The sequence below is a fragment of the Alternaria hordeiaustralica genome (assembly GCF_023758085.1).
Source record: "Alternaria hordeiaustralica strain BMP 2776 chromosome Unknown scaffold_2, whole genome shotgun sequence".
Taxonomy (NCBI): domain Eukaryota; kingdom Fungi; phylum Ascomycota; class Dothideomycetes; order Pleosporales; family Pleosporaceae; genus Alternaria; species Alternaria hordeiaustralica.
Genome location: NW_026056774.1, coordinates 826,393 through 850,317, shown reverse-complemented (window position 1 = coordinate 850,317; position 23,925 = coordinate 826,393). Strand labels below are relative to the sequence as shown.

The 23,925-nt window shown below is 53.1% G+C and overlaps 9 protein-coding genes across 9 annotated transcripts; 4 read left to right on the top strand and 5 right to left on the bottom strand.

Annotated features, from left to right (window-relative positions):
- Positions 1-114: 114 nt before the first annotated feature.
- Positions 115-984, top strand: J4E84_001747 (uncharacterized protein; the record flags this gene model as incomplete). The annotated part of the gene is made up of 4 exons (XM_049384377.1): positions 115-274; positions 330-479; positions 534-602; positions 659-984. 4 exons carry the CDS (start codon positions 115-117, stop codon positions 982-984), a joined length of 705 nt encoding a protein of 234 aa, XP_049247733.1.
- Positions 985-4,384: 3,400 nt separating this feature from the next.
- On the bottom strand, positions 4,385-4,989 carry J4E84_001746 (uncharacterized protein; the record flags this gene model as incomplete). Its single annotated transcript, XM_049384376.1, has 3 exons — positions 4,385-4,563; positions 4,661-4,862; positions 4,909-4,989. The coding sequence occupies 3 exons, from the start codon at positions 4,987-4,989 to the stop codon at positions 4,385-4,387; spliced, it is 462 nt and encodes a 153-aa protein (XP_049247732.1).
- A 3,040-nt stretch (positions 4,990-8,029) lies between these two features.
- J4E84_001745 (uncharacterized protein) lies at positions 8,030-9,201 on the top strand (the record flags this gene model as incomplete). Its single annotated transcript, XM_049384375.1, has 2 exons — positions 8,030-8,159; positions 8,210-9,201. The coding sequence occupies 2 exons, from the start codon at positions 8,030-8,032 to the stop codon at positions 9,199-9,201; spliced, it is 1,122 nt and encodes a 373-aa protein (XP_049247731.1).
- A 733-nt stretch (positions 9,202-9,934) lies between these two features.
- On the top strand, positions 9,935-13,112 carry J4E84_001744 (uncharacterized protein; the record flags this gene model as incomplete). The annotated part of the gene is made up of 3 exons (XM_049384374.1): positions 9,935-10,949; positions 11,007-12,355; positions 12,438-13,112. 3 exons carry the CDS (start codon positions 9,935-9,937, stop codon positions 13,110-13,112), a joined length of 3,039 nt encoding a protein of 1,012 aa, XP_049247730.1.
- Positions 13,113-14,620: 1,508 nt separating this feature from the next.
- Positions 14,621-15,313, bottom strand: J4E84_001743 (uncharacterized protein; the record flags this gene model as incomplete). Its single annotated transcript, XM_049384373.1, has 4 exons — positions 14,621-14,789; positions 14,846-14,947; positions 15,018-15,087; positions 15,142-15,313. The coding sequence occupies 4 exons, from the start codon at positions 15,311-15,313 to the stop codon at positions 14,621-14,623; spliced, it is 513 nt and encodes a 170-aa protein (XP_049247729.1).
- A 2,072-nt stretch (positions 15,314-17,385) lies between these two features.
- On the bottom strand, positions 17,386-18,166 carry EGD2 (GAL4 enhancer protein; the record flags this gene model as incomplete). The annotated part of the gene is made up of 3 exons (XM_049384372.1): positions 17,386-17,716; positions 17,767-17,825; positions 17,930-18,166. The coding sequence occupies 3 exons, from the start codon at positions 18,164-18,166 to the stop codon at positions 17,386-17,388; spliced, it is 627 nt and encodes a 208-aa protein (XP_049247728.1).
- Positions 18,167-18,648: 482 nt separating this feature from the next.
- On the bottom strand, positions 18,649-19,238 carry J4E84_001741 (uncharacterized protein; the record flags this gene model as incomplete). Its single annotated transcript, XM_049384371.1, has 3 exons — positions 18,649-18,705; positions 18,804-19,061; positions 19,113-19,238. The coding sequence occupies 3 exons, from the start codon at positions 19,236-19,238 to the stop codon at positions 18,649-18,651; spliced, it is 441 nt and encodes a 146-aa protein (XP_049247727.1).
- Positions 19,239-20,456: 1,218 nt separating this feature from the next.
- Positions 20,457-21,452, bottom strand: J4E84_001740 (uncharacterized protein; the record flags this gene model as incomplete). The annotated part of the gene is made up of 1 exon (XM_049384370.1): positions 20,457-21,452. The coding sequence occupies one exon, from the start codon at positions 21,450-21,452 to the stop codon at positions 20,457-20,459; it is 996 nt and encodes a 331-aa protein (XP_049247726.1).
- Positions 21,453-21,985: 533 nt separating this feature from the next.
- On the top strand, positions 21,986-23,543 carry J4E84_001739 (uncharacterized protein; the record flags this gene model as incomplete). The annotated part of the gene is made up of 2 exons (XM_049384369.1): positions 21,986-21,991; positions 22,125-23,543. The coding sequence occupies 2 exons, from the start codon at positions 21,986-21,988 to the stop codon at positions 23,541-23,543; spliced, it is 1,425 nt and encodes a 474-aa protein (XP_049247725.1).
- Positions 23,544-23,925: the final 382 nt, after the last annotated feature.

Genomic DNA, 23,925 nt, shown 5'->3' with positions numbered 1-23,925 from the left:
TGAAGGTAGAATTGTATGCGCCGCCTCGCCATGATAGCTCCATATCCATCGCCCCCTCGCAACCGCTAAACCAACACCACTACTCTCGCCCGACTCACTGCGTAACCCCCCACAATGGCCTACAACCAACGCCCACCACGAGGCCCCGCGGCCGCTGGAGGTGCCCCAAACATGGGCCCGGACTTCAACGCCATGCTCCAGCGCTCCATGCAGGCACCTGGACAGCTGCAACTCCCGGGCTCCGAGATTCCGCGCGGGCCCTCGCCGTCTTCTGGTGAGCCACGACCCCCGCCGACACGCACAATGGCGCAGTGCTAATACCGCCCCAGGTTACGAAGGCGTATACAGTGCCACTCCACCACCACAACATGCGAACATGCTCGGTGGTGCACGAGGGCAGGCGCCGCCCCCTGTACTCCCCGTCGACCTCCCACCGCAAGCCTTCCTGACATCGGCAATGCTATTAGACATGGTGGACAGTATGGACACACCTAGCCAGGAGTCTCAGAGGACATGACGTTGACACAATTCAGAAAAGGTTGACGTACTACTGCGTGACGAGAAAGAGTACATTGGCATATTACGCTCCTACGACCAATTCGGTGCGTCCACCACCGACCCTCCCCGCGTCATCGATACCACAGCTAACACTCCCCAGCCAACCTCGTCCTTACAGAATGCTACGAGCGAATAGCAGCCCGCAACCCCGACGCATCGCCCTCCTCCGACCTCTCCGTGCCCCGCTGGCTAATACACGACGTCAAGCTCCCCGGTGTCATGACCGTACGAGGCGAGAACGTCACCATATGCGCGACCGTCGACCTCGACCGAGAAGAACACCCCAAAGGCGCAATGTTCGCCGAAGAAGATCAAGTCCGCGCGCTGGCAGCGTCCCAAAAAGCAGAGAAGAAAGAGGTGGATTCGCGGAAAGCAAAGGCGTTGAAGCAGGCTGGTATTGAGCCTGGCTTTGGAATGCAGGGGTAGTTGGTCAGATTAAGTCCACCACAAATACAAAAAGGCAAAAACACGGGGAATAGGGAATATGAATTATGACATGGAAGCTTTGGTGGCATCGGAAAGAGACTCGTTAGGGTCTCTGGCTAGCTACGCTTGGCCGTGGTTATGATATCAATGATACCAGGACACTATGTCCACCTGCGATTGGGCAACGTCTCGATTTGGGGGTTTTGGAGCGTCGACTGATCTGGCTAGAGTGATGTCTTGCTGCGTTTGAAACGCTATAGGCCGACTGGAGTCCGAAAATCGAACAAAGAGGGATTGTCTAAACTCTTCTCGGACTTCATGACTTGACCTCAAATAACGTGATGTTGCTGTGTGACACGATTACGTTCATCAATGTAAGCGACAATGTGGTGGCCAGTACACGTTCAGGGAGTAGAGCGTTCCAGGTGTCAAATACTACCTAGTACTAGATTGTGTTCTGAGAACACTATACACACCCTGCCCATCTGAGTCTATGATCACTAGAGTATCTTTGCGACTGCATTGTCCGGCGCCATGGTGCATAGGAAACAGGTTCCAGTCGCGACCCCCTTATTATGGGTACTTGGGAGTCTTGCGGTGCGTCACTTCAATAACAACACAGTGTGTGTCTTCGATGTATGCAGCGATGACCGCAAGCCCTAGCGCAGCTGGTAGCCAAGGCTCTCAGTACCATATGTGTGGCGTGATGCATTCTTGCCGCTCCATAGCTTCATTTGGACATGGCAGAGCGGAGGAGCTCAAGCGATAGTCGGATCTAACGGCGCCGATCGTCTGAATGAGGACTGAGAAGGACTGCCATGACGATTCATGTATCGCCAGTATTGCAGCAGGCAACTCAAGACATCTATGCTTGGACAGGCCATGCACCTTGTACTACGACGTGGCTCTAGCAATACATGTCCTGCAAGACACAGCATACAGCATGCATGAGGCTCCACTGTGGTACATCAAGCTGCGCCTGGCAGCTGTCCAGTCCAGCCTAACGGTATATGCTAAGCCCAGGCGGCTCGACAGCACTGCCTCATTCCAACCGAGAGTGTATATGGCCGTCGAGGCCGCGCTACCGAACGTATTCGCGTGATCGTAATGAGGTACGGGTGGAGCCGTCAATATGGGCACGGCGCGTTCGAGGTGGGTATGGTGGGTACATGTATGCAGTGAGCTGCATTCGGTGACGGACGTTGGTCCGCTGCGTTGAGGGGTCACCGAGCTGTCCGCATCGTTGCTACGACGAAGGAGCAGGTCGGAGGGACAAGATACCTGGTGTCACTCCGCTGCACTACTGTTGTGTCACAACATGGACACTGAAGTCAACATACGATGCGTTTGTGAGTTCCACTTACCGCTGATGCTGGAGAGATGCTCAGGCGGGAGGCACATAGTCACCGGTACCCAGCAATCTCGTCTCGACGACCACGGTGCACTGACGAGATTTCCATGGAAGGTCCCAGCAGGCAGCTCGCGACAGGCCCATCAGCCTGCACGATGCAGCTTGAACTCTGACGGGAGAGTAGGGCCGGTGTTGAACCAGGCTACGGGAAGAAGCAGCTGTCAAACGGCGGCTAGTGCTCCTTCCATTGTGGGTCTTGGCTGCTCACCAGAGTGAACGACTCTTGGGCAAACAATGGAGCTTCCTGCATAAGAACAAAACTAATTAGTACAATGGATATTCCGTACTAAAGCTGCAGTGAAGCCTTTATCCGCCGTTAGTACTGTCTTGGGTGCGCGACGTATAGCGTCGTCCGCAGAAGGCTCGGCTCGGTTGAGAAAGATCTGGGAAAGCCTCTTGACCTTGCTGAACCCAGTCCCCGACAGATCTGCGAGGCGCTGCAGCTCTCATTACCGGTGTTGAGATGCAGGAGGCTGAGAGACGCGGTAGAGCGATGCGGGTAGTGGCGACTGTGCCCCTAGTTCACTCCGTGTGAGACGCGTGATAGTGGGATGCATTCCGCGTGTCGCAGTCGAATCTCGGGCACGGGGAGATGTAGAGAGTACAGGAGGCCGTTGTGTACAAGAGTTTGAAGATGAGAAGTGGGTGTGGCTGCCCTTTGACATGGATGAGGCAAGTACTAGTTGCTAGGGTACCATACTTTGGAGGCAGTCACGTCGGACGTGTTCTGTCTCCAGTCCTCACGACCTTTCACCCTCTTCATCAAGCTGTCATCCGGCTCGGTATCATCGTCTACGATGCCACATCCTTTAGGAACCTCCAACACGATGGTGTGGTTGTCACACAGACGTGCGACTCCCCTCTGATGTCACAACGCTCCCGCATACGCTCCTCGGCCAGCAAGCAAGCATTGAACCTTCACGCCGGTAGCCTCCTCGGGCTTACAAGCCCGGAGGTCCAGAGATGCCCGACCGACTCTGCAGGCCACGATTATCCATTACTTACGCTTCCAGCGATGACCAGAGTTGTTACGCAGATGAACCACATCCCTCTGACGAGCGGGGTGAGCAGCTCATGAGACAGTAGGAGCATCTAAAGATCGATCAGCCTAGCCGACCTCGGAAGGACACACCGATGAGCTGCCCTCAGCTGCGTCATATAAGACCGCTTCGCCCACTCGCTCCACGACTCGACGCTTAGCGACCCTTACCCTGCGACGCTGGCCCACACGACATACACAAGAGTTTCTTTCTTCCATTGTTAGCAGCGAATGAGTATATCTCGTTGGAACAACAGGAGACGAAATTTGATAGCGTCCAATACTAGAATGCATTGTTCCTAGATTGAGACATGCGAAAGGGCAGCGTCGAGAAGGAAACGCCAAAAGAAACCGGAGAAAATGCCATGCGCGGTCTAGAACCGTCGTTGTTTCCGACTCTTTCGAGATTGGGCTGTATGCACAATGCACGGGGACGGAAAAGCCACGACGCCAAGGCCAGATGCACGCTGCGTGCCAATCAACAATGAGTAGCCAGCGTCGGGGAATTGAGACGTGTGGAAAGCTGCAGGTACATGGAAAAGCAAGCAAGAGACATTGGAAGTAGGCAAATACCGGATTGGGCAGCGCACAACACCCTCGGCACTGCCCAGGCTACGTACCAGAGCACTATACACAACCCCGAGTCGAGCCCGCTCGGTGTAGCCGCATGGAACGCTGCGGTTGTATAGTCCGCTTCGCTCGACGCGATATCTCTTGCCGATGCGTCTCCTCGAAGCCTCCACAACGATCGCACAACGATAGCTTGCTGGATCCTATGGCGCTCCGTCTCCTCGTGAGGTGGTTTCGCTAGTTTGCTCTTTCCTCGCTATGCACGCCGCGCTTTGTGGTCTGGGGTATCAGGCTCGAATACCAAATATTCGTCGGGTGTTCCTGTTCTCGACTTTGAACGCGCGCTGTGAAAGACAAATTTCCTCCCGGGGGCTTGGGATTTACACATCCCGTATTGGATCGTATGGGCGAGTTTCGCTTGGTGAATACTCCGTTCGTTGTGGGCTCGATGACTGAACGCTGCTGTCTGGAGGCGATTGGGCTGTCTGGACTTGCATTGGTGACCCCGATCCTGACCCTGAGCTCGTGCCTGGCATCCCTTGTAGCATGCTGCCGGCTTCTGCAAAGTCATTTGAATCAGCTAATGTACTTGTATAGGGCGTCACCGTAGCCGACCGCTACCTCGAGTCACCAGAGTTGGGCACAAATGCACATACCATATTTCCGCTGGATGTCTCGGAGCAACTGCGACACTCGCCACTTCAGGATGATCATCTCGACAGGTGGGATACCTTCAGCACTCAGGCGGGCGTTGATCCTCTCCAGCATTTGTTCTTTCTCGTTCGCGGGGATGAGGATCCATCTTTTCCAGTCAGGGTGCGCCTCTGCAAGCTGCCTGGCCTCGTCTTTGGTTATGAACTAGTCCCGTTAGCCAAGCATACCCTTGCGACAAGAGTATACCTACGTAGAATCGGTCCCATTGTTCCTGGCTGTGGTTTGCAGCTGTTCGGGCCTCTTGGACCGTCGCATTTATCCGAATACTCATGGCGACTGGACGACCTGGGGACAACGAACGACGCTCAAAGAAAGCCTGCTAGTTTCTGGAATCACAGGAAGCAAGAGGAGCGGGAGATTTTAGGGCACCGCGGTCTACCCCCCGCTTCCGCCTAGTCTTGGCAGGATTTTGTTTTGAGGGAGGCTGAGGTGAGGAACTGTGACGGTGCTCGCAGGGCTCGGGCCTTAGAAAGTCGGAATCGGCGGTGGCTGAAATGCTTGTGCGTCATTCTCCAAAGGATGTCATTGGCAGAAAGCACCTCGAGTAAGAACGGCAATTTCTCATGTCTATTGTTTTTCCACGAACCTCCTGGCAGACGTTGGTTCTCGTGTCATATCGCCCTGGTGGTGGGCCACCGACGAAGGACGATCAGCTCTTGCTGTCAAATTTCATGCCGTACGCCCATTTGAACGTTCCAGCACGGACATTCGGTAGTCTTCGGCAACACCACGTTCAGTAATTCTAGGAACGATGCGATTGCTTTTCCAATCGCAGCCGTTCTTAACGAATATGTGTCGTACAAATACAATATAGGTCATTCAGTATTTCAGCACCAGGCGACCGGTCACGCATGGTTTCGCCTGACCAACACGAAGATTATTCAGGAGGTGCGGGATCCTTGCAATTAAGAGGCCTCTGCCGCAGCCGAGCGCGGAAAATTCGATACTGTACGCGTTCGGCCGCTATGGTCGATCAACCGTGTACGCGGACCCGGGGTCAGACTCGATAGTCCAGGTCACATTTCCGGCCCTAACCGGCCCGAGCCTCAATGTGCAGCACGTTCCAGGGCTATCCTAGAGAGCTGATGTGTGGGATGCTATACCACAACGCTTTGCTTTGCCCTCTTGTCTCATTTATCAAAAGCCAGATCCTCAAATTTGGGCCTGAAACGTACCCCAGGGCAGACCTCTCCTTGCTTCATCTAGTACGACGTCCCTGCTCATATCCTCTTCTGGTTCCAACGGCGACACTGCGGGGCACTAACTGCAACGGCAAGTTACGCCGTGCGCTTTCGACTTCGAGTTCCCACGTCTTACGCGCCTCGCGTGGGACTGAGACATGCAACACCAGACTCGTGGTCATCGTTCCCAACGCTGCCTGTACTTCGGTTACGCCACGCGACGGCACTAGCTCAGATCTTAGTTCTGTGTACCGCTACACAAGGTCAGCTCTGCAGCCCATAAGCAAGATGCGGGTTGCACGGCATGGGAAACAATGCGCGACCGCTGCCAGATCAAGGTCGACTGCATCATCGAGCATGCGACTGTCTGTATGCATATTCCGAGTTGGAAAGGCGCCTACCGAAAAGAACCCCGACTCCGAATGGTTGTCCCACTATTGGATGACTCGCCATCTTTCACCGCCCACGTCAGGTTACTCACCGGTGGTTGCTCACTATCGCGATCTGACTTGCTGACAGTTGGCGGCGTCGTTGACGTCCACCATGTTGTATAGCTCCAACTACCCCCACACTAGGCGTCCGTACCACACGGTTGCGTCTGCCATGCCATCACCGCCCGGATCAAACTACTCGACTAAGGCCTGCAATCCAGACCACTTGGTGCAGAGTTGGGCGCCTTCGTTACGAACGACACGCCGTCAGCAAATCTCCTCAGGTTACGCCATGCATGTTGGTTTTCAGAAAGCAAGAAAAAGTATGAAATAACAGGGTGGATCTGATCCGAGCACCGTTCTCGCGACCGTTAGCGTGGAGATAGAAGGACCAAACTTCGCCATCGCTATCCTTGCCTTGGTCCTTCGACACGAAGTGCCGTAGTAGTTCAGTAGTACATGGGTTCGGCGCCAATCATTGGTATTACATTGACATGGTTTGGCCCATATGACTTCATGGCATGTGAAATGGAAGTACCAGCACTGACACATCTCAGCTCCAGGACATGCAGGCAGACTTTGTACGCGCACGTGCGTCGCTGCAGCCCTATGCTCGACATGACCCAGGTAAAGCGAGCGGCAGGGCAAAGTCGGGATAAAGGCTTTCTTCTTCTCAACGACTTCTCCCGTTCTCCCTCATATTATCCGAACGCTGGGATTGCTTGCTTTTATCAGCGGGCGACTGCCGATTAATCAAGTTCATTATCGTCTGGAGACCGCATTGGACCTGGTGCTCCTTGTTAGCATTATCGTTTGATCGGCTCTGTTGATTGCTAGTCATCTTTCGCATTCGCATTCGCCTCATCATACTGCCACCTTCTCATCTAGAGACCTTTGCTCATCCCGGATTTGCATTTCCGTGTATTGCTTGTTCTTGTCACCTCTCAGCGCGCAACGGACGTTTGTGCATCTCCACCAAAACTCCACTCAAAGCCAAGACTATGCGGTTACGAATGTCAAGATAGATAACACTATCAAGACGCCTACGGAGCCTACGAAAGAGCTTCGTGCAAAACGATGCTGCAATCTACTCCAGGCGACTCGCCAATATTTCTTCGATTACCTAATAAAAGTCATAACAACTTCTCCTACTATCGGGTCTTTCTTGGTCCGTTATCAGTTGTTTCGTTTCATCGCCTCTTTCGCTGCCGGGTACAATCCTTGTTTCGTTGATGCTGGTTTGTCGGAAAGTCTGTGCCGAATACATTGCATGGTTTGTTAGCCGCGGGGAAATTCTGCAACTTCGCCTCCGTGGTTGCTATATGCTTTACGCAACTGTCGCGATTACTGATTATTTTCCTCTCACATATTTCCAGAGATATACAAATCTACTCGATGTAGTGCGGGAGCTGGCGGTCCGATGCATTCTTGCCAAACATGGTAATTGAAAGGAAGCCCCTTCGTCTCTAGTGCACCAATTACGACCATGCTAGGACCTTGGCTACTATATTACCCCACAACTAGAGTCACTTCAAGGTACGATTGCCGTGTGATCCAATTCAGAGCGGAGAGCCCTGTGCCGCTCCGCTTCGAGTAAGTATTGAGCGTAGTCGAGACGGATTCCTATAAGTTCTGTGGCAGCGAGCCCTACATAGTAATGGCTGCACACTCGCCGAAATCGTAGTCCCATTTCAGCATCATGAAGATGCTCCCGATACTTGCCTTAGGCGCAGCTGCGACAGCGTTGCCCTCAGCAATCGATCTGTCCCCGCGAGCCTCCATCTCAAAAGCCGATGGTCTCAAGTTCAACATTGATGGTGTAACTAAGTGTAAGTCGATAGACCCCTAGTCATCTTTCCACCACTCATGTTGTCATTAGATTACGCTGGAACCAACTCCTACTGGATCCCTTTTTTGACAAACGATAACGATGTCGACGTAATCATGGGCCACCTAGCCACCTCAGGCCAAAAAATACTCCGGATATGGGGTTTTAACGACGTCAAAACCATTCCAGGGTCCGGCACAGTATACTTCCAGTCCTTCTCTGGATCTACCGCCACGATCAACACAGGCACAAATGGTCTCCAGCGCCTCGACGCCGTAGTCAATGCTGCAGAAAAACATGGAGTAAAGCTCATCATCAACTTTGTAAACAACTGGACCGATTATGGGGGCATGGCTGCCTACTTCTCCGCGTGTGGTGTAATCAGCAATGCGCAATGGTATACAGCGACCAAATGCCAGGCCATGTACCAGGCGTACATCAAAGCTGTCATTTCGCGTTATCGCAACTCCAACGCTGTGTTCGCATGGGAACTGGCCAATGAACCGCGCTGCAGCCTCTGCCAGACATCTGTCCTCACGAACTGGATCCGCGAAACGAGTGACTACATCTACTCTCTCGACTCAGATCATATGATCACGGTCGGCGATGAAGGCTTCGGTCTTTCAGGCGACGGCTCCTACCCCTACCAGTACACCGAAGGCATAGACTGGGAAGCAAATTTGAAATTAGGCAACATAAGTTTCGGCACCTTCCACCTGTACCCGGATAGCTGGGGCGTAAGCAACTCGTTTGGCGACGGCTGGATTGAAGCGCATGCTCGGATCTGTCAAAAGCTCAACAAACCGTGTCTGTTTGAGGAATATGGCGTACCCAAGAAGGAGGACCACTGTCCTGTGGAGGGGGGCTGGCAGAAGACCAGTCTGTCGTTGAGAGATAGTGGGATGGCGGCGGATTTGTTTTGGCAGCTGGGAGATACGGTGCAGAGTACGGGGCAGTTGACGCATGATGATGGGCATACGGTTTATCATGGGAGTGCGGACTGGAAGTGTTTGGTAGACGAGCATGTCAAGGCTATCGGGTAGAACGCAGGCGTGAACCCCGTCCCGTGTTGGTGCTTTGCTAGCTCACAACGCGACGCGTGGAGGGGCTGAACCCCAACACTCCACCATGTACCACATCACCAAACCCGATTGATTCCGCCCAAGGGTTGTCACGCATCACCAGGCCCATTGAGACACCCTGATGTCGTCTGCCTACAGCTTGGCAATGATTGTTTGCAGTGCTGCGCAGGGCATATTGCAAACTGCAGAAGGAGACACAAGCTTCGTCAAGCTTGCCGAACGGCGAGACATGCTCACAAAGCGCAAGCAGCCGTGATTGACAGCTGCGCATTCGCTACCGGTTAGAAGAGGCACTATGGAGACTATGGACCACTACGAGGCACAGCAGAGTGGTCTGGATGTAGTTTGGGGGCCATAATCAAGCGCCACAAGCGAACAGCGTGCAGCCGCCCAGAGACAGCTGAACGTGCGTGCAACCGCAGCGGACAGTCGGGTCATCCCTTGAGGCCTTATTCCTCAGGCTTTTCGCCGACTAACCTTGCGATGTCGTCTCTTCTCTTTGCGACAGTCTATTTCCTCTCTCCCCTGTCGTGAAGTCTTTCCGTCGCATCCAAGCTGAGCCGCTCACCTGCAGCCCCAGGTCATACAAACGCGGCCTCGCGCAGCCTCCCGCCAATACCGACCGCAAGAACACTATAAGAAGAGAAGGCTGAAACGTAGGCAACAGCAAGAGGGGCCCCATACGCTAGGCATCATGGTCGACCGCCGGCCACTCATGCAGGAGTCCTCGGACCTCTCTGAGAGCTCAGACAACACGCCCGCCCTGCCCTCGCTCGGCTTCTCCAGCAACTCCCACACTCTCGGGCTTACTACCCCGCCGCCTGCGCGACCGCACTACGCACGGCTCCAGAGCGATACCACCGCCGTCGGCCGCAACACACCAAGCATCGTACAGGAGGAGGACGAGGAGGAAGATATCGCAGACGGCTTCCAGCGCGGCAAGGACAGTGGACTGGGTATAGCAACATCCCCTGTCGCGACAACGCAGACCGCCAGGCGCGTTAGCATACAACCCATCCCGCGACGAGCCGTCGGCCCTGGCCCCAAGAGCCCGCCCACGAAAAGCCCCGGCGCATTCTCGCCTCTAGGCTCAGCCGACCCATACTTTGGAGGCTTCCCAAAGAGCTCAAATGAGTCCACACCCGATCTGCGACGAGACAGGTTCAGCCCCGATGTTGGTAGAGCGAGTCCTGACGTCGGCACATACGAAGAGTTTCGGCACGGCATCCTGAAGAACGCAAAGCAAAGCAACAGCAGCATAAATGAGTACGAAACATACATCCATTCCGCTGATACCGATGGACTCCGAGGAGGCGGCGCTGCTCCCTCGATCAAGTCGGCATACGAAAATGACTTTCGCCCAATCCACGAATGCGCGACTACACGGGACTTTTATCACCCACGTATAACTTGGCTCAATCTGTCTTTGATCGTCATATCCTTGTTCTCGTGCTTGTTCTCTGGCATCTTCTTGGCCCTGGCTATCCGTGCTCCTCATTATGGGCGGCGCATTACTAGTCATGGACCTATTACGCCCGCCGATGCTATCCTACTCACGACGGTCATGGCTAAGCTTATTGAGTTGTCTTTTGTGACGGCTTTTGTGGCTTTCCTTGGGCAGGTGCTTAGTCGGAGGGCGTTTATGAAGGATCATGGGAGGGGGGTTACGCTGTCGGAACTTAGTATGTGGAGGTGGGTCGTTCAACCAGGTAAGCAAATGTCCTGTGTGGATCGTTTGTGAAGCGTGTTCTGACTTTTTGTGGTAGGCACTTTGATCACCCACTGGGAGACTGCAAAGTATGCTGGACTGTCTTTTCTGGGCATACTGAGTTTGCTGAGCGCTGTTCTGGCGACGCTTTACTCATCTGCAGCTGCTGCTACTGTTCAGCCTATGCTAAGAGATGGTAATTGGGATAACGGCCTGGTCCTGGCTGGCCGTGTCAAAAGCGATTTCGCAAACATCAACTACCTCAAGGAAATGTGTCAAACGCCCATTCGAACCGACCAGAAAGCCCAAGGAGAAACTTGCCTACAGATGGAACACGCTGGCCAAGGATACCACAACTTCCAGCGCTACCTCTCGGATTGGGATCTATCAGCCAGGAACGGCAACGGCACTTCAATCCAGAAGCTACGACCGCAGGGCTTTGGGCTTCTGTACGAGAACACTACGGTCACTGGGCAATGGATCGATATTGTCAACACTACTGAGGTTTCCCAGAAGTACGGTAGGGTTATCAACAATGTGACAATGGCAATGCCTCATTCAGGCGTGTTCGCTGCTGCCCGCGACCAAAGAAACGGAATCCTGCAGCCTGAAGAGCTAAACTCCGAAGGAACCTACTCGTTGCGCGCTTCGGTGCCGTCACCAGTATTGAACGTATTATGCGTAAACATGAACAGGACCGAGCTGGAGCCTATTGTATACGACGCCTGGAACGATGAGGTGGTCGATCTTCTTTCTTGGGGAAACGTTCCCGGTATCAGGGACAACGCGACCACAACCAACCAAACTGTGGTGGATGACATCTTCGGCTGGGACGTTAACGACACAACAACCACGATGAACTGGCCGCCCGTCTTCGGCAAATACCCCTTGCCTTTCAACACAATCATGAACCACACTAGCTTTGCCTGGGGACGATCCGCAATCTACCTGCTAGGACAAGGAGGACCAGATGATGTTGGCATGGATGGGACAGGCATCTTCTCATTGTGCAAATTACACCTCACGGTGAGACCAGGATGCAGTACACGTCATAATGTCACCGGCTCGGGCGCGACTATGGAAGCGCTTTGCGAAGACCCCAACGACAAAAAGGCCTTCGTCGAGACGGGCGAAGAAGTCAGCGTCAATACAAAGGGCGTGGCTAATTGGCGCGACATAGGTACTGACTGGTCCAACAGTCTGTCACTCGGCACAGGCCTCATGGATGCAAATGCGAGTACATCCAGACTATTGACACAATTGGTATTGAAGCCTACCAATCCGGATCCAGAAAACCTTCAGGTCGACCTAAGCAATGCCATACCCAGTTTAGGGGAGGCCCTGGCTGTTTTGGCTGGATGCACCTTGCTGTTGAGTATGGTGGATACGCCTTTTGTGACGTTCTGGGTGTGTAACTCTTTCTTTTTCTGTTGTTGGCGTCTTGCCACTTCGTAGCCCTCACTAGCGAATTCGCTGACACAACCCACAGAACTATTCCCACCCTATGCTCGACGAGTACCAAACGCAATACTTCAACGCCTCGCTCAAAGCCCAACAATATGCATCCGGGGGCATGCCCGGCGCTTCCAAAGCATGGGTACTCATACTTGCTCTCGTCTTCGCCATGAACGTCTTTGTCCTCATCTACTTCATCTTCCACCGCGGCCTGGTGACAGACTTTTGCGAACCGCCCAACCTCTTTGCCCTCGCCGTCAACTCGCCCCCATCGCACGTCCTCGCCGGATCTTGTGGCGGCGGCCCAGAAGGAAAACAATACATGGTGAACTGGTTCGTAAACCACGAGGGCAACCACTTATACATGGAGCCCGGCGAGAAGTCCCATCTCCTCGGTGGCCACGGCCACGGCCAGCCGCACGTCCACATGCATAGTCATACCCACAGCCCACTCCATGAAGCTCCACCAAGAGAAGGCAAAGGTGTGAATGGCTTCTTCGCCCAGATAGCCGAAACTGTCAAACGCAGATTCAGTATGAGAGATCGTTCTGCGCCGACAAAACTACGGCCTGCTAGTGCGGTGGAGAGTCTCAGACCTCCTGTGACTGTGAGGCCGGGTAGTATAGCGTCGGATTATGAGATGGAGGATGGGCAGACGAGGACGTCGAGGCAGTATCAGAAGTTGGCGAAGAGAAGGAGTATGCTTTGAGCTTTGAGCTTTGCGCTTGGGTGGCAATGGCTTGATGTGTATGTAATGTTATATGTAATGAATGTTTAGACGATGTTCATGTCTACTATCTGATGATGTGATCTCCGCCTTCTCTTCTGGGTATCGATGTCGCTCCGTTCCATCTAATCGGTCATCTAAAACCTTAGCCCTGTGTAGTTCAGCGAAGTTGTAACATCGTTCGAGTAAGGTGGGCGTACGCTGGGCGCTCCTCCATCTCCCGGTTGACCGCCACCGTCTACTCTTGGCTGTTACCATTTAGTACTATGCATTGAGGCTTCGACTAGTCTTTGCAAACCTTGTAGCCTCCGTCCCCAGGCGCTGGATCAGTTTGTATTGCCTTTAGCTATCGATCTTCAGTTTCGTGTCGTGAAAGCACAATTGAGTGTGTGCGAACCCTATACCCTCCATCAAGAGGTGGGTTATTTCCTGGTATTTTCGGCTATAGCTGGTCAGAATTGCATCTTCCAGTGAACATCTGGTGTTGTAGTAGCCGATCATCAAGTCCCAAGACATTGTTTGACCCATACGGGTGACAAAGTGAATCATGCGTACCCTTTTCTCATAGGAAGCCATGCTAGAGCTGCTAGCGCACTAAAGTGCAGAGGTGAAGATGCCTGAAAGAGCTTTGGGGATAAGTGTTATTGAAAGATGTCAAGAACGAAGGATGCTTTGGCAAAACGAGAGATAGCACGATACTCTTATTTGGAACTCATGAGCGGGAAGCAACCTAAGTCTTGAACAGCTGATATGCTATCTCTATACACTAGCCACCAGCCGAGAGGTTCACTGATAGCTATTCGTCAGACTTCACCGATGAGACATCCACCAGTCGACAAGGCTGGCCCTTTGCCCTATCACCGTGGCACGAGATACACATACCCCGCTCTCGTAGGCGGATTTTGCGGCCTGCATAGTACGTGAAGGCTTGAAGGCTTGGATTGTAGCCTATAATGCTAGAGGAAGGAGCGGTGTGGCTCCCTGCCAAAGCCACGTTCTTTGCTATCGGAGTGACGAACGGCGAAACGTTCCGATGGATGCCGAACACACCTTCCCTAGATATCACGGGAACAGATGATGTCAGGCATTCTGGAATAATGGCAGACTTTGGGACATACTTGAACACTGCGCTACACCACGGCGCCCATACTGTGAGTGCGAAAAATATTTAGGAAATAAAGACAAGAGACCATTATCGTGGATGCGACAGATGATAGCGTTATTGAGACAGAGCTGAGTGAGGCTAGGTCAATGAGGACGGCCTAAGTCTCTGGGATGTAGGCTAGAAGCCTTCAGGTTCGACAGAGGTCCAAGCAGAATATGTAAGATAAGAAATTGTATAAAGGAATCTATACCGCCAGGGGGTAAACGAGTGTAAACAGATTGCAACCCGATAGGAAAGAGAAACAAGCAATACAAGAACCCGAACGCGACCTCGATAGCGATCAACGCCATCACCAACACACCAAACCGTTGAAATCCGCACGTTCTCATCGCGCCGGCGGCTGCGTCCAACGCCCCAACATCTGACCAAGTGCCCAATTCCATTCATTAACAAAAGCATTCGTGAGCTGCGTGATCTGCTCCGCAGACGGCGTCTGACCCGCCCACATAGCTGGCTGAGACGCCTGGTAACGCGCATAGTACGGCAGTAGCTGACTGTCTTGAGATCAGCAAACGAAATCGCAATGTAGTGTATGTTTTGGTAGACGTACTCAGTTTGTATCTTGTTCAGAACCAACCAACACAAGTTCCATGAGCGGTTGCTTGCAGGGTCGGCGTAGACACGTCGCTTTGCTTCGTCTAGGCAGTCAGAACTACAGATGGGTTAGCACATGCTTTGGGAGGCACCGTGTACCCTTCGGGGGGTCATGATGGGCAGTTTACCTGAAAGGATAGTTCCTAGTCAATCCACGAAGTTCGGTCAACAGGCCATGCGACTCGACGTAGTACTTCCCTGATACCCACAATCAGTTTTCAATCTACATATACCAGTATTGTCGATACTTACAAGCCGCCGTCATCGGCTCACTGCAGTCCGGTGTACCGAGCTTTGCAAAAGCCTGCTCGACACGGACGAGTTCAACGATGGTATTGAACTGGTGAGATCGAAGCGCTTGGATGTATTGTGCCTTTTCGGCCTGTTGGAGTTTAGCATCCGGGAAATAGGTGTTGACGGTCATATAGCGGATTGAGACGTACGGAGGTGATCTTTCGGCTGGAAGACATTCTGGCGAACTGTGGAACCCGGTATCTACGTGCTGGTGGGTTAAAGTATTCGCTGTGGTTGGGACTGGTAGAAGATGTAGGATCGATGGACATGTAATAGCAATTCGAACCCGAGCTCAACTGAACATGGGGTACCGAAGTTGATGGAGGAGGATGTATGGGAAGGACAACTTGCTGTGATGAGTCCATCGTTTGTTGAAGATAGTCAAAGTATTATATAGGTCTTTTCTATTGCTGATGTTGTCGTAGGAGTGGCCCTCTCAGCTATAGTCATCTCATAGCCAATGTGTGTGTCGTGAGGCATCCACGGAGAGCCACATGCAAGAAAGTTCCATGGGGATGAGTTCAGCTCTCGGCGCCATATCGTCATAAGAAGTTGCAGGCTTCCCAAACAACAGTGCCAAGGGTGAAGAAGGCAGCTGTGAATTGTCGAATGCGGAAGCATCAAGTAAGATTATGAATCCTTTGAGGAACTATGAGATAACCTTCGTCCCTTTAGGCCTCCGTGCGTTCGATATAGGTCCGATAGTGTTAGCATCGTCTCCTTGATAGGCCAGTCTGCTTGCAGCAATGGGTCTGCGACACATCAAACACAAGTGCTGTGGTCAGATTATGGGTCATGAACAAGGGCTATGCGACTTGGTCATGGCTCTCGCGGCCCGGTCGATCTGATCCCAAGAGCTTTTGTAGAGATACTGTGATAATACCAGCCACATTCTTGATGCCGAGAGTTTGGATTGATCGCTCATTGGTCGTGTATTCAACATGTTTCAACTGTGTAAGCAACAGTGGGTCGCTTGAACCCTAACAGCGTCTTCAACACCATCATCGCCGTTGCACCTTACGGAGAATACTGCGTATCAGGTAAGTGCCATGCTGAGGACCAACGCGCAGCATGGTAGCTGAGCTCGATGTTGTCGATGTGTGGAGTCGGCATTTAGGCGCAATCCTGACGGAGTGTGCGAAACACGTTCGGAAAGTCAACTTTCCGTTGTATATCTGGGTATTTCGACACAATGAGAAAGAAGCTAACCAGAACATGTCGGAAGGCTGAGGCTGATATCCCCATATCTGTGCTGACGATGGAAGAGTTCATGGGATCCGAATTTGGCCGCTGTGGCTGGTTAGCTTGTGGCTGAGTATCGCACCCTCGCCAACTTCACCGCTATTACCTCGCAATCCTCACGCAATTCACGATTGCTAACAACACTGCTCCCGGATAGCTTTCTTTCCGAAGGGTACCTGACAAAGCCGCTGCTGAGCAACCGCGCGTTTAGGATTCCGCGTTCCACGTTTGGAAATGTCCTCGGGCGTCACGATCCCCATCTCACCAGCCACGACATAAGCACGACGTTGACCCTCAGTCTCGGGACCCGCGATCCGCGATCCTGGAAAAGGCATATCAATCTGGACGAACATATCGCGATTGATGGAAGCCATTGGTAGCCATCACTTAGCACACGCATAATGGCCCTTGAGGCTGTATCGGCTTGTCAGCAACTCTACGTCAGAAAGAGCCTCAAGACACATGAACTGGGGTCTGAGTGCGCATGACTGGAAGCCGCCATGTTAAACTTCTGATGATCGACCGCTAGAAGGTATGCTTGTTGCATCTCACCTCATTCCGCAGGGCTGCTTTGCAGCTACCACAAGACTCAGAGTTGGGAGACCATATGCTCCAATAGAAGAAGGTAAAACTGCCAAGTGGTAGATGCAGTCGCTCGTCTGGCCCCATGAATATTTCAGCTGCGTTGTGCCAGCCCCCGTTCTGCCACTGCTTAGCGTTTCCATTCTATCTTGCGACTGGAAGGTTTCTAGACTGGTTAGTTCCTGATCACTCACGCATATCGACAAGATAGCAATCATTGGGAACCAATGCTTTCGAATGGACCGGACGGCCACCGATGATTCGTAAAGATTCATGTTGATAGATTCTTTTACATGAGCAGGCAGAAGTCTTTCGACTCCGCAGTGCGTTTGAAGTCGTCATCCACCTTTTACACCCAGACACCTAGACCCGAGTGGTCTATATGCTCAGCGCCATGATGGAGTTTACGATGTCGTTGTCGTTCTCCTTGAGGGCCTTGACGGCCTTCTTCCGCGAGACGCTGGCCTGCTGCATGACGAGCTCGATGTCCTTGGCCTCAAGACCAGAGTCGTCGATCTCCTCATCGTCGTCCTCCTCTTCCTCCTCGTCCTTCTTGTCCTCGACAGCCTTGGCCTTGCCCTTGCCGGAGTCGTCGCCGTGGTCATGACCGGCGTGGTCGTGGGGCGCGGACTCGCCCTGAGCGAGCTGCTGGGCGGCGGAGGCCTGGGCCTGGGCGTTCAAGTCCTCGATCTTGGCCTCACCGAAGATGCTGGTGCGGGGTCAGCAGGCGGCTTGTGCCATTGAGGGGCAGCGACTCACATCCAGGTGTTGCTTGAGGGCGACTTGTAGACGTCCGGCTGGTTGATAACAAACAGAACCTGGTAGGTGTGTTAGCCTAATACCCTGCACTGTGTCTACGGTCTGCCCGCATCTCGTGTTTGTTGACTGCAGCTCCCCCACCAATTGCGCGGAAAGCACTCACGTTCTTCGGTCGGCGGAGGGTGACGCGTGTGATGCCGTCGATGTGCTTCAGGCCGAGCTTGGCAATGGCCTTGCGAGCCTTCTTCTCGTTGCGGGAGTGGACGGCGACGGAAGAGCCCGCGGGCACGTTGACCTCGCCCTCCTCGTTCTCAGACTCGTCGCTGGACTCATCCTCCTCGATCTGGACGTTCTTCTTCTCGGGCTCGTCGGGGAGCTCTTCAATGCGGGGGTTGGCCATTTTGTCGGTTTGTGGGTGACGGCAGGTGGTGGTGGTGCTGCAATATCGAGCGTCGCGGAGTTGGGGTCGGAGCTTCCAAAAATGATTTGTGGGCGGTTTAGCGCGGGCAGCTCTCGCAATTGGCAATGACGCCCATCACAAGCAACAATTACTCTCACAGCCTATGTCGCGCAATTCACAAGGAAGGGCATTTCAAAGGGGGTATCAAATTGCAATTCTAGTTGCACTGTTCGTGTGTGTTCATGAATTTGTGGATTGAACTCTCTTGCTACATGTGGAATGCATGCGAGAGCCGAGTAAACCGTTCCCAAACCGAATTGCACCGTGCCAAACATTGGACTTATTCGCCCTTAACCAGGCCTTGAATTTTTGAATGCCTTTGAGGTCGCCTTCGGAATGCTCATGAAATGCACGTCATGCCTCTATGCCACCTGCATGCAGCGATCACCACAACGCCTGTCTCCCGACAGCATCGAGACTACCTATGCCTTTGCGCTGGCGCGGATCTTGGCGAAGGTCTTCTGAACCTCGAAACGAGCCTGTGTTGTTGTTAGTCTGTGTTCCCAATTCGCATCCGGGGTACCGCGTCTCGTCCGAATGGTCGCATTCGACGACACAGGTACAAGCCAGAACGTACCTGCTTCCTCATCTTCATGACCTTGAAGCGCTCAAAGTCATTGAGTCCCCGCCTCTTCTGGATAGCCGCACGCTTCTGGGCCCATGAGCTCTCGTCGAACTTTTGCTGGACCTTGTGCTCCTCCCACTTCTTCGCGACGTGGCCGTTACCCGAGGCACGGGGAAGCTTGGGGATGACGATGGGTGTAAGGGAGAGTTTCGCAAGCGCGACTTCCTGGCGAGGGACAGGGGCCTTCTCGGAGGGACCTTGGAGGAGGACCTATGTCTGTGTGAGCCGCTGAACAGCACCCGGATCGCGGATTTTCCATACACGCTTGTGGTCAATGATCTCGACGATGACAGCGAGGCGGCCCTCGAATGCACCCTCGTTGAAGAGGACCACGCGGCCGACCTCTACCAGCCTCCAGGCACTCGTTGTAATTTCGGCGTCACCCATTTCGTCGATATGTGCTGCAGGAGAATGTTAGACGGAGAGACACGTGGAGTATTGCTGCGTCGAAAGCGTACCGGTCGGAAATAGGAGTCGGTGTTGATGTTCTTGTCGGGAGTAAGTAATGTCGGTCGGTGGAGGTTCGAAATTCAGTGTGAGCCCGGGGCCGTGCACAAGCGAAAGGCGCCTTGGCGCTAGCGCCGTCCTTAAAGTTTTCTGCGACCGCGCGACTTCCATCATCTCCTCCAGCACCGCGGGCACCGCAGAAGCACCACGCTCGACTCGACAGCCGTCGCGACTTTATGCAGTCGTCGACGTGGCTATTACGACCACTTGATCTCGCACCATGCGCTCTGCAGGTGCAGACGCGACGGACGCGACATGCGCCGAGCTAAACTACTCCAAAGACCCATAGCTACGATCCAACACCCATAGCTCCACTGGTATGTCTCTCGCCTCCACACTCCTCTCCCATCCTAGGATGACATAATTTGCGATTGAGCTCGGCGTCGGAGACCCTCGCCGGGGTCTCTTAACGGCGTCGAAGTCATGACATTCAATTTCTTACATATTCTGAGCTTGCTTTACCCATTCAGCTTCATCACCGCACCGACTTCGCGACAACGGCTGACCAAAACAGACGCTTAGATACCCAGCCAACAGATACCCGACATCCGACGTCGCTGTTAGCCTGCTCATTGCAAACCCATGTCGACATGCGACTGCAGTGCCGTCACTCCACACGGCTATCATGCACAGGTCAGTTCTTACTTTTTTACATCACCGCCCCCACTCCCAATGATTACAACATGCAATAGATAGTATATGATTTCTATGATTACTATTTTATCACCAAGATCACTGAAGGGATCCACAAACACGCTCTGCTTGATAACGCTTTGTTTCGATACAAGTCACTAACAAGCCTGCAGGTAAAATCTCATGTGTACGCAAGTACGCTCAACATCGCTGCATGTGCCAACTGCACGTTCTGTCTTCGTGTCAAGCCATGTTTTTAGCCTTCTTCAATCAAGTTGGCTTGTCCGCGTTGGGTCACGCGCGCATGTGATGAAGGCGACTAAAATTTGTGAAGAAATAGTTTAGCACGATCAAGGCCATTCACGCGATATGCCAGACAGGTCGCAAAGGTAAGTGATATGTAGGCCGTGTAGGCAGGGTATTCGCTCTGTGATCTATCATATCTAGCTAGTCTCAATAAAAATCTCAATCAACATCTGCATCATCCTCCGCGACTCTCTGCTCTGGTGTCGTTGCTCTCCTTCGTGTGATTTTCCTTCCGTAGTTTCGGTACAGGTTCGTCAGCAGCTCCCTTACCACGTCGTTGAATGCTGTCCTTGCGTCAAATTTGCTTCCACCGTACGGGAAGGGGACGATCTTGGACCAGTCGGCGTTATCTTCAAAGTAAAACTCGAGGTCGAATGAAACCGCATCCTTGAGCATGGTCTTGAGTGTCACCCCCTTGTGACCGTTGACGTCTGCCCACGCCCACAGTGCAGGGTCGTGGAAATTCAACGTGCTCGACGCCTCTTCGGCGAGGATCTGTGCGTTGAAGAGGAGGTGGCGGATGATGTTGATGTCGCAACCGCAGTGTATGACAGCATACTGCAGTAGCTCGGTAGTGATGCCTTTTTGCACACCCAACAGCACGGCAAGCGCTGCCACCGCGTGCTCGTTACCCTCCTTGATCGCTTCATTCATGCCCGATTTCGCCACTTCACCTGCCATACTACCCTCCCAATCGATCTCTCCGGTCAGGCTAACCAAAATGTAAAGCAGTGACGCTTTATCTTCTGTCCATGGCCCATGCAGCAACTTTTCTGGTATGTGAAAGCCTTGCGCAAAAGCGAGATGAGGGATCTTGGTGAACTTGTATGGCCATAGTCCGTCGAAGTAGGACACTCCGGGGATCGTAACTCCAGTAGCTGCCCAGGCCTTCCCGCGCAACTTGACCATGGCATCTTGTGCGCGTTGCACGTATTTCAAAAAGAAGTCGTAGGTAAAGAAATGGCAGGTCAGGATGTTGGACTGGAGTGAGGCATCGCTGGTGACGAGTCGGTCCCGATAGTTCGTACGGTGATCGACGGTATGGAAGAAGGCCTGCATAGTGAAGCTCATCTCTATAGCGTGTGAGGAGAGTTTCGCGCCAAGATCTCGTGAGCAGCGTGGAAGCGCTGGGTTCATGCTGTAAAGAAAGATCATTTCCAGCAGTTCTGTGGGAAGTCCTTGGAGCGTCGGCATGGCGGGTGTATATTCTTTTTTCTTGCGGGCTGACCTCGTTTTCCGTTGACGTTTGAGTTGAGATGTGGATGCTGAAGAGTTTTGTGCAGGTATGGTAAAAGGTTTACTTTTGGAGGCAGCAGCATATGCTGGATGTAAGTACTTCCTCTTCTTGCCACGCACGATGATAGGTGTCAGTTCCATCGGGTACTTATGAGCGGCTGTTGCGACCAGGCAGCACTCAAAAGTAAGCCGCTTCCGATTGCATGCAGCATGCTCAAGGTAGATGGATCGGGAAAGGCTCCGCGTCACCTTTTGGAGATCGCACTGTGCGCCACGTTTTGGTGCACGGGCCCGGTGTGGCTTTGCCGCGGCGTTCCTGGAGCTAGCGTTAGCTTTCCGCTCGTCTTCCTGTCGCATAAACAAAAGACCCGACGAGATTGACGCACCACGCGCGCGTGCACCACGAACGGAAAAGCGAATCACCGAACGAACGACGCGACCACACCGAAGAGATGCAGGTCCACGCAGTACCCGATTCCGAGCGCGCGTTTGATTCGACTGGGAGGAGGCTGCCCTGGGGGCTTGAGTTCGCAGAGTAAGTCATGTTTCACTGCCATTACCAAATGGAGCCTTCTGCACGCATGAGCCTAGTCATGCGACAAACAAGACTACAAAGTGTTCTTTATACGACATTCCTCTTCTTCATGCTATCTTGACGCCATGGACGACCTCAACTGGGATTCACCCATAGATTCGGACACACAGCTAACATCGATCCCCGACAGTCCCGATCAAAATCAACGGCGCGTGCCAGAAGAGAAAGGCCCCTTTGGCAAAGCACGGAAACGCGGCACCTCACGAGCGAAGACACCCTTGGGCGCCAGCAACGCAGCTGACGAAGCGAGACTCTACAACCAGCGCACAGAAGATGACATCTTCAGTCGTTTCAAGGCAGACGAAGACAAGAGGCGCTCGGTATCCGCGCGGCCAGCCGGTGCACTACCACCATCAGCTTCGGCACCAAATCTCATAGACGCAAGCAACGGACTGAACGTTTCGTTCGCAGCAGGCGCATCAACGAACGCCACTTTCGCACAAGAACCCAAGGAAGTCATACTATACGGCTTCGGATCCGAGCAGCAATGGGCTGCGATAGCACACTACGAGAAGGTTTCCAACGGAATGATCTACGAAGAATACGATCGCGAGCCACCCAACCCCAGGCTCGGCTATAGTCTAGCAGCGCAACGCTCGACATACTACCCAAACTTGGAACCGAAATACTTGACCAGGATCAAGACATATCTTGGGGGAGACCACTGGGTCAAGGTGACTTTCGATAGTGCGGAAGCCGCCGAGCGCGCATGTCACTACAGTCCGAAGAACATCCAGGGCTACACAGTTTACGCAGAGATGTACAGAGGGACAGGACCGCAAGGTGGTGACCGGCCGTTGCGCGCAGAAGGAGGGGGAATGTCACAAATCGCTTCACCCAACACCGTATCTTCAGGCACCTTAGGACCACGCGGTGCATCTCAGTCTTCAGCAACAGCCTCATCTGCCACAGCAACGGCCTCCCAGCCTGCAGCGTCACAAGGACTTGTATCACAATCAAACTCGGAACCAGCCTGGCTGAGGAGTACAAGCGGCGCTTTCCCAAGCCATCTCGACGACATGCCCGTGGAACCCATGTCTCAACCACGCGAAATGCACCAAGCTCTCGACCCAAACACCGTTCCCGCGCATGCAACTACCACAGCATTGAACCCCCGTTCTCAACGCGCAACCCTGCGACTCAAGGGCGCAAACGTGAAGCCCGCTGTGTTCCTCCCACAAGAAAAGGCCTTCCTCCCCGCAAAACCCCGCTGGCAGCAAACAGTCGGCTCGGTGCCTGTCATTGGATGGGTGATTGGCTCAGGACATGGTATCATTGGCGACCATGTACCGAGAAAAGAGGACGGAACTTTCGACGCAAACAATGCGAGTCTCTACTGGCGGGTGTGGTATATGGTGGACAGTTGCTTCGGTAGTGACTTTTGTGGGGTCAGGGATGCGGAGTATGATGAGTAGGGTTAATTTCAGGTGGGGGCATTTTTTGTAAGACCAAGGGGTATTTGATAAGCATTGGGCGGCGTTTTCGAAATGACAATATAGCGATGTGACTTCTAGTGCTTGGAGGGTTCGGTATCAAATGCATATGTAATGAAATACGAGTGGCATCCTCAGCAGAAAGCGTTTCTTTCGTGATGTATGATTTGCGGGGTTGTCCATTCATGTAAGAATTCATGCTGTACAAGTCTCGAGGTGGCTGCGTTGAAATCAATATGAGCAACGCAGGCTGAATGATGTAAATGGTCAAAATCTAGGGTGCATTTCCACTGTCTGGAACTATTCACAAATACGTAGGTAATACAGCCCAGATCGGGTACATCTCGACTACATGCAAAGAAGA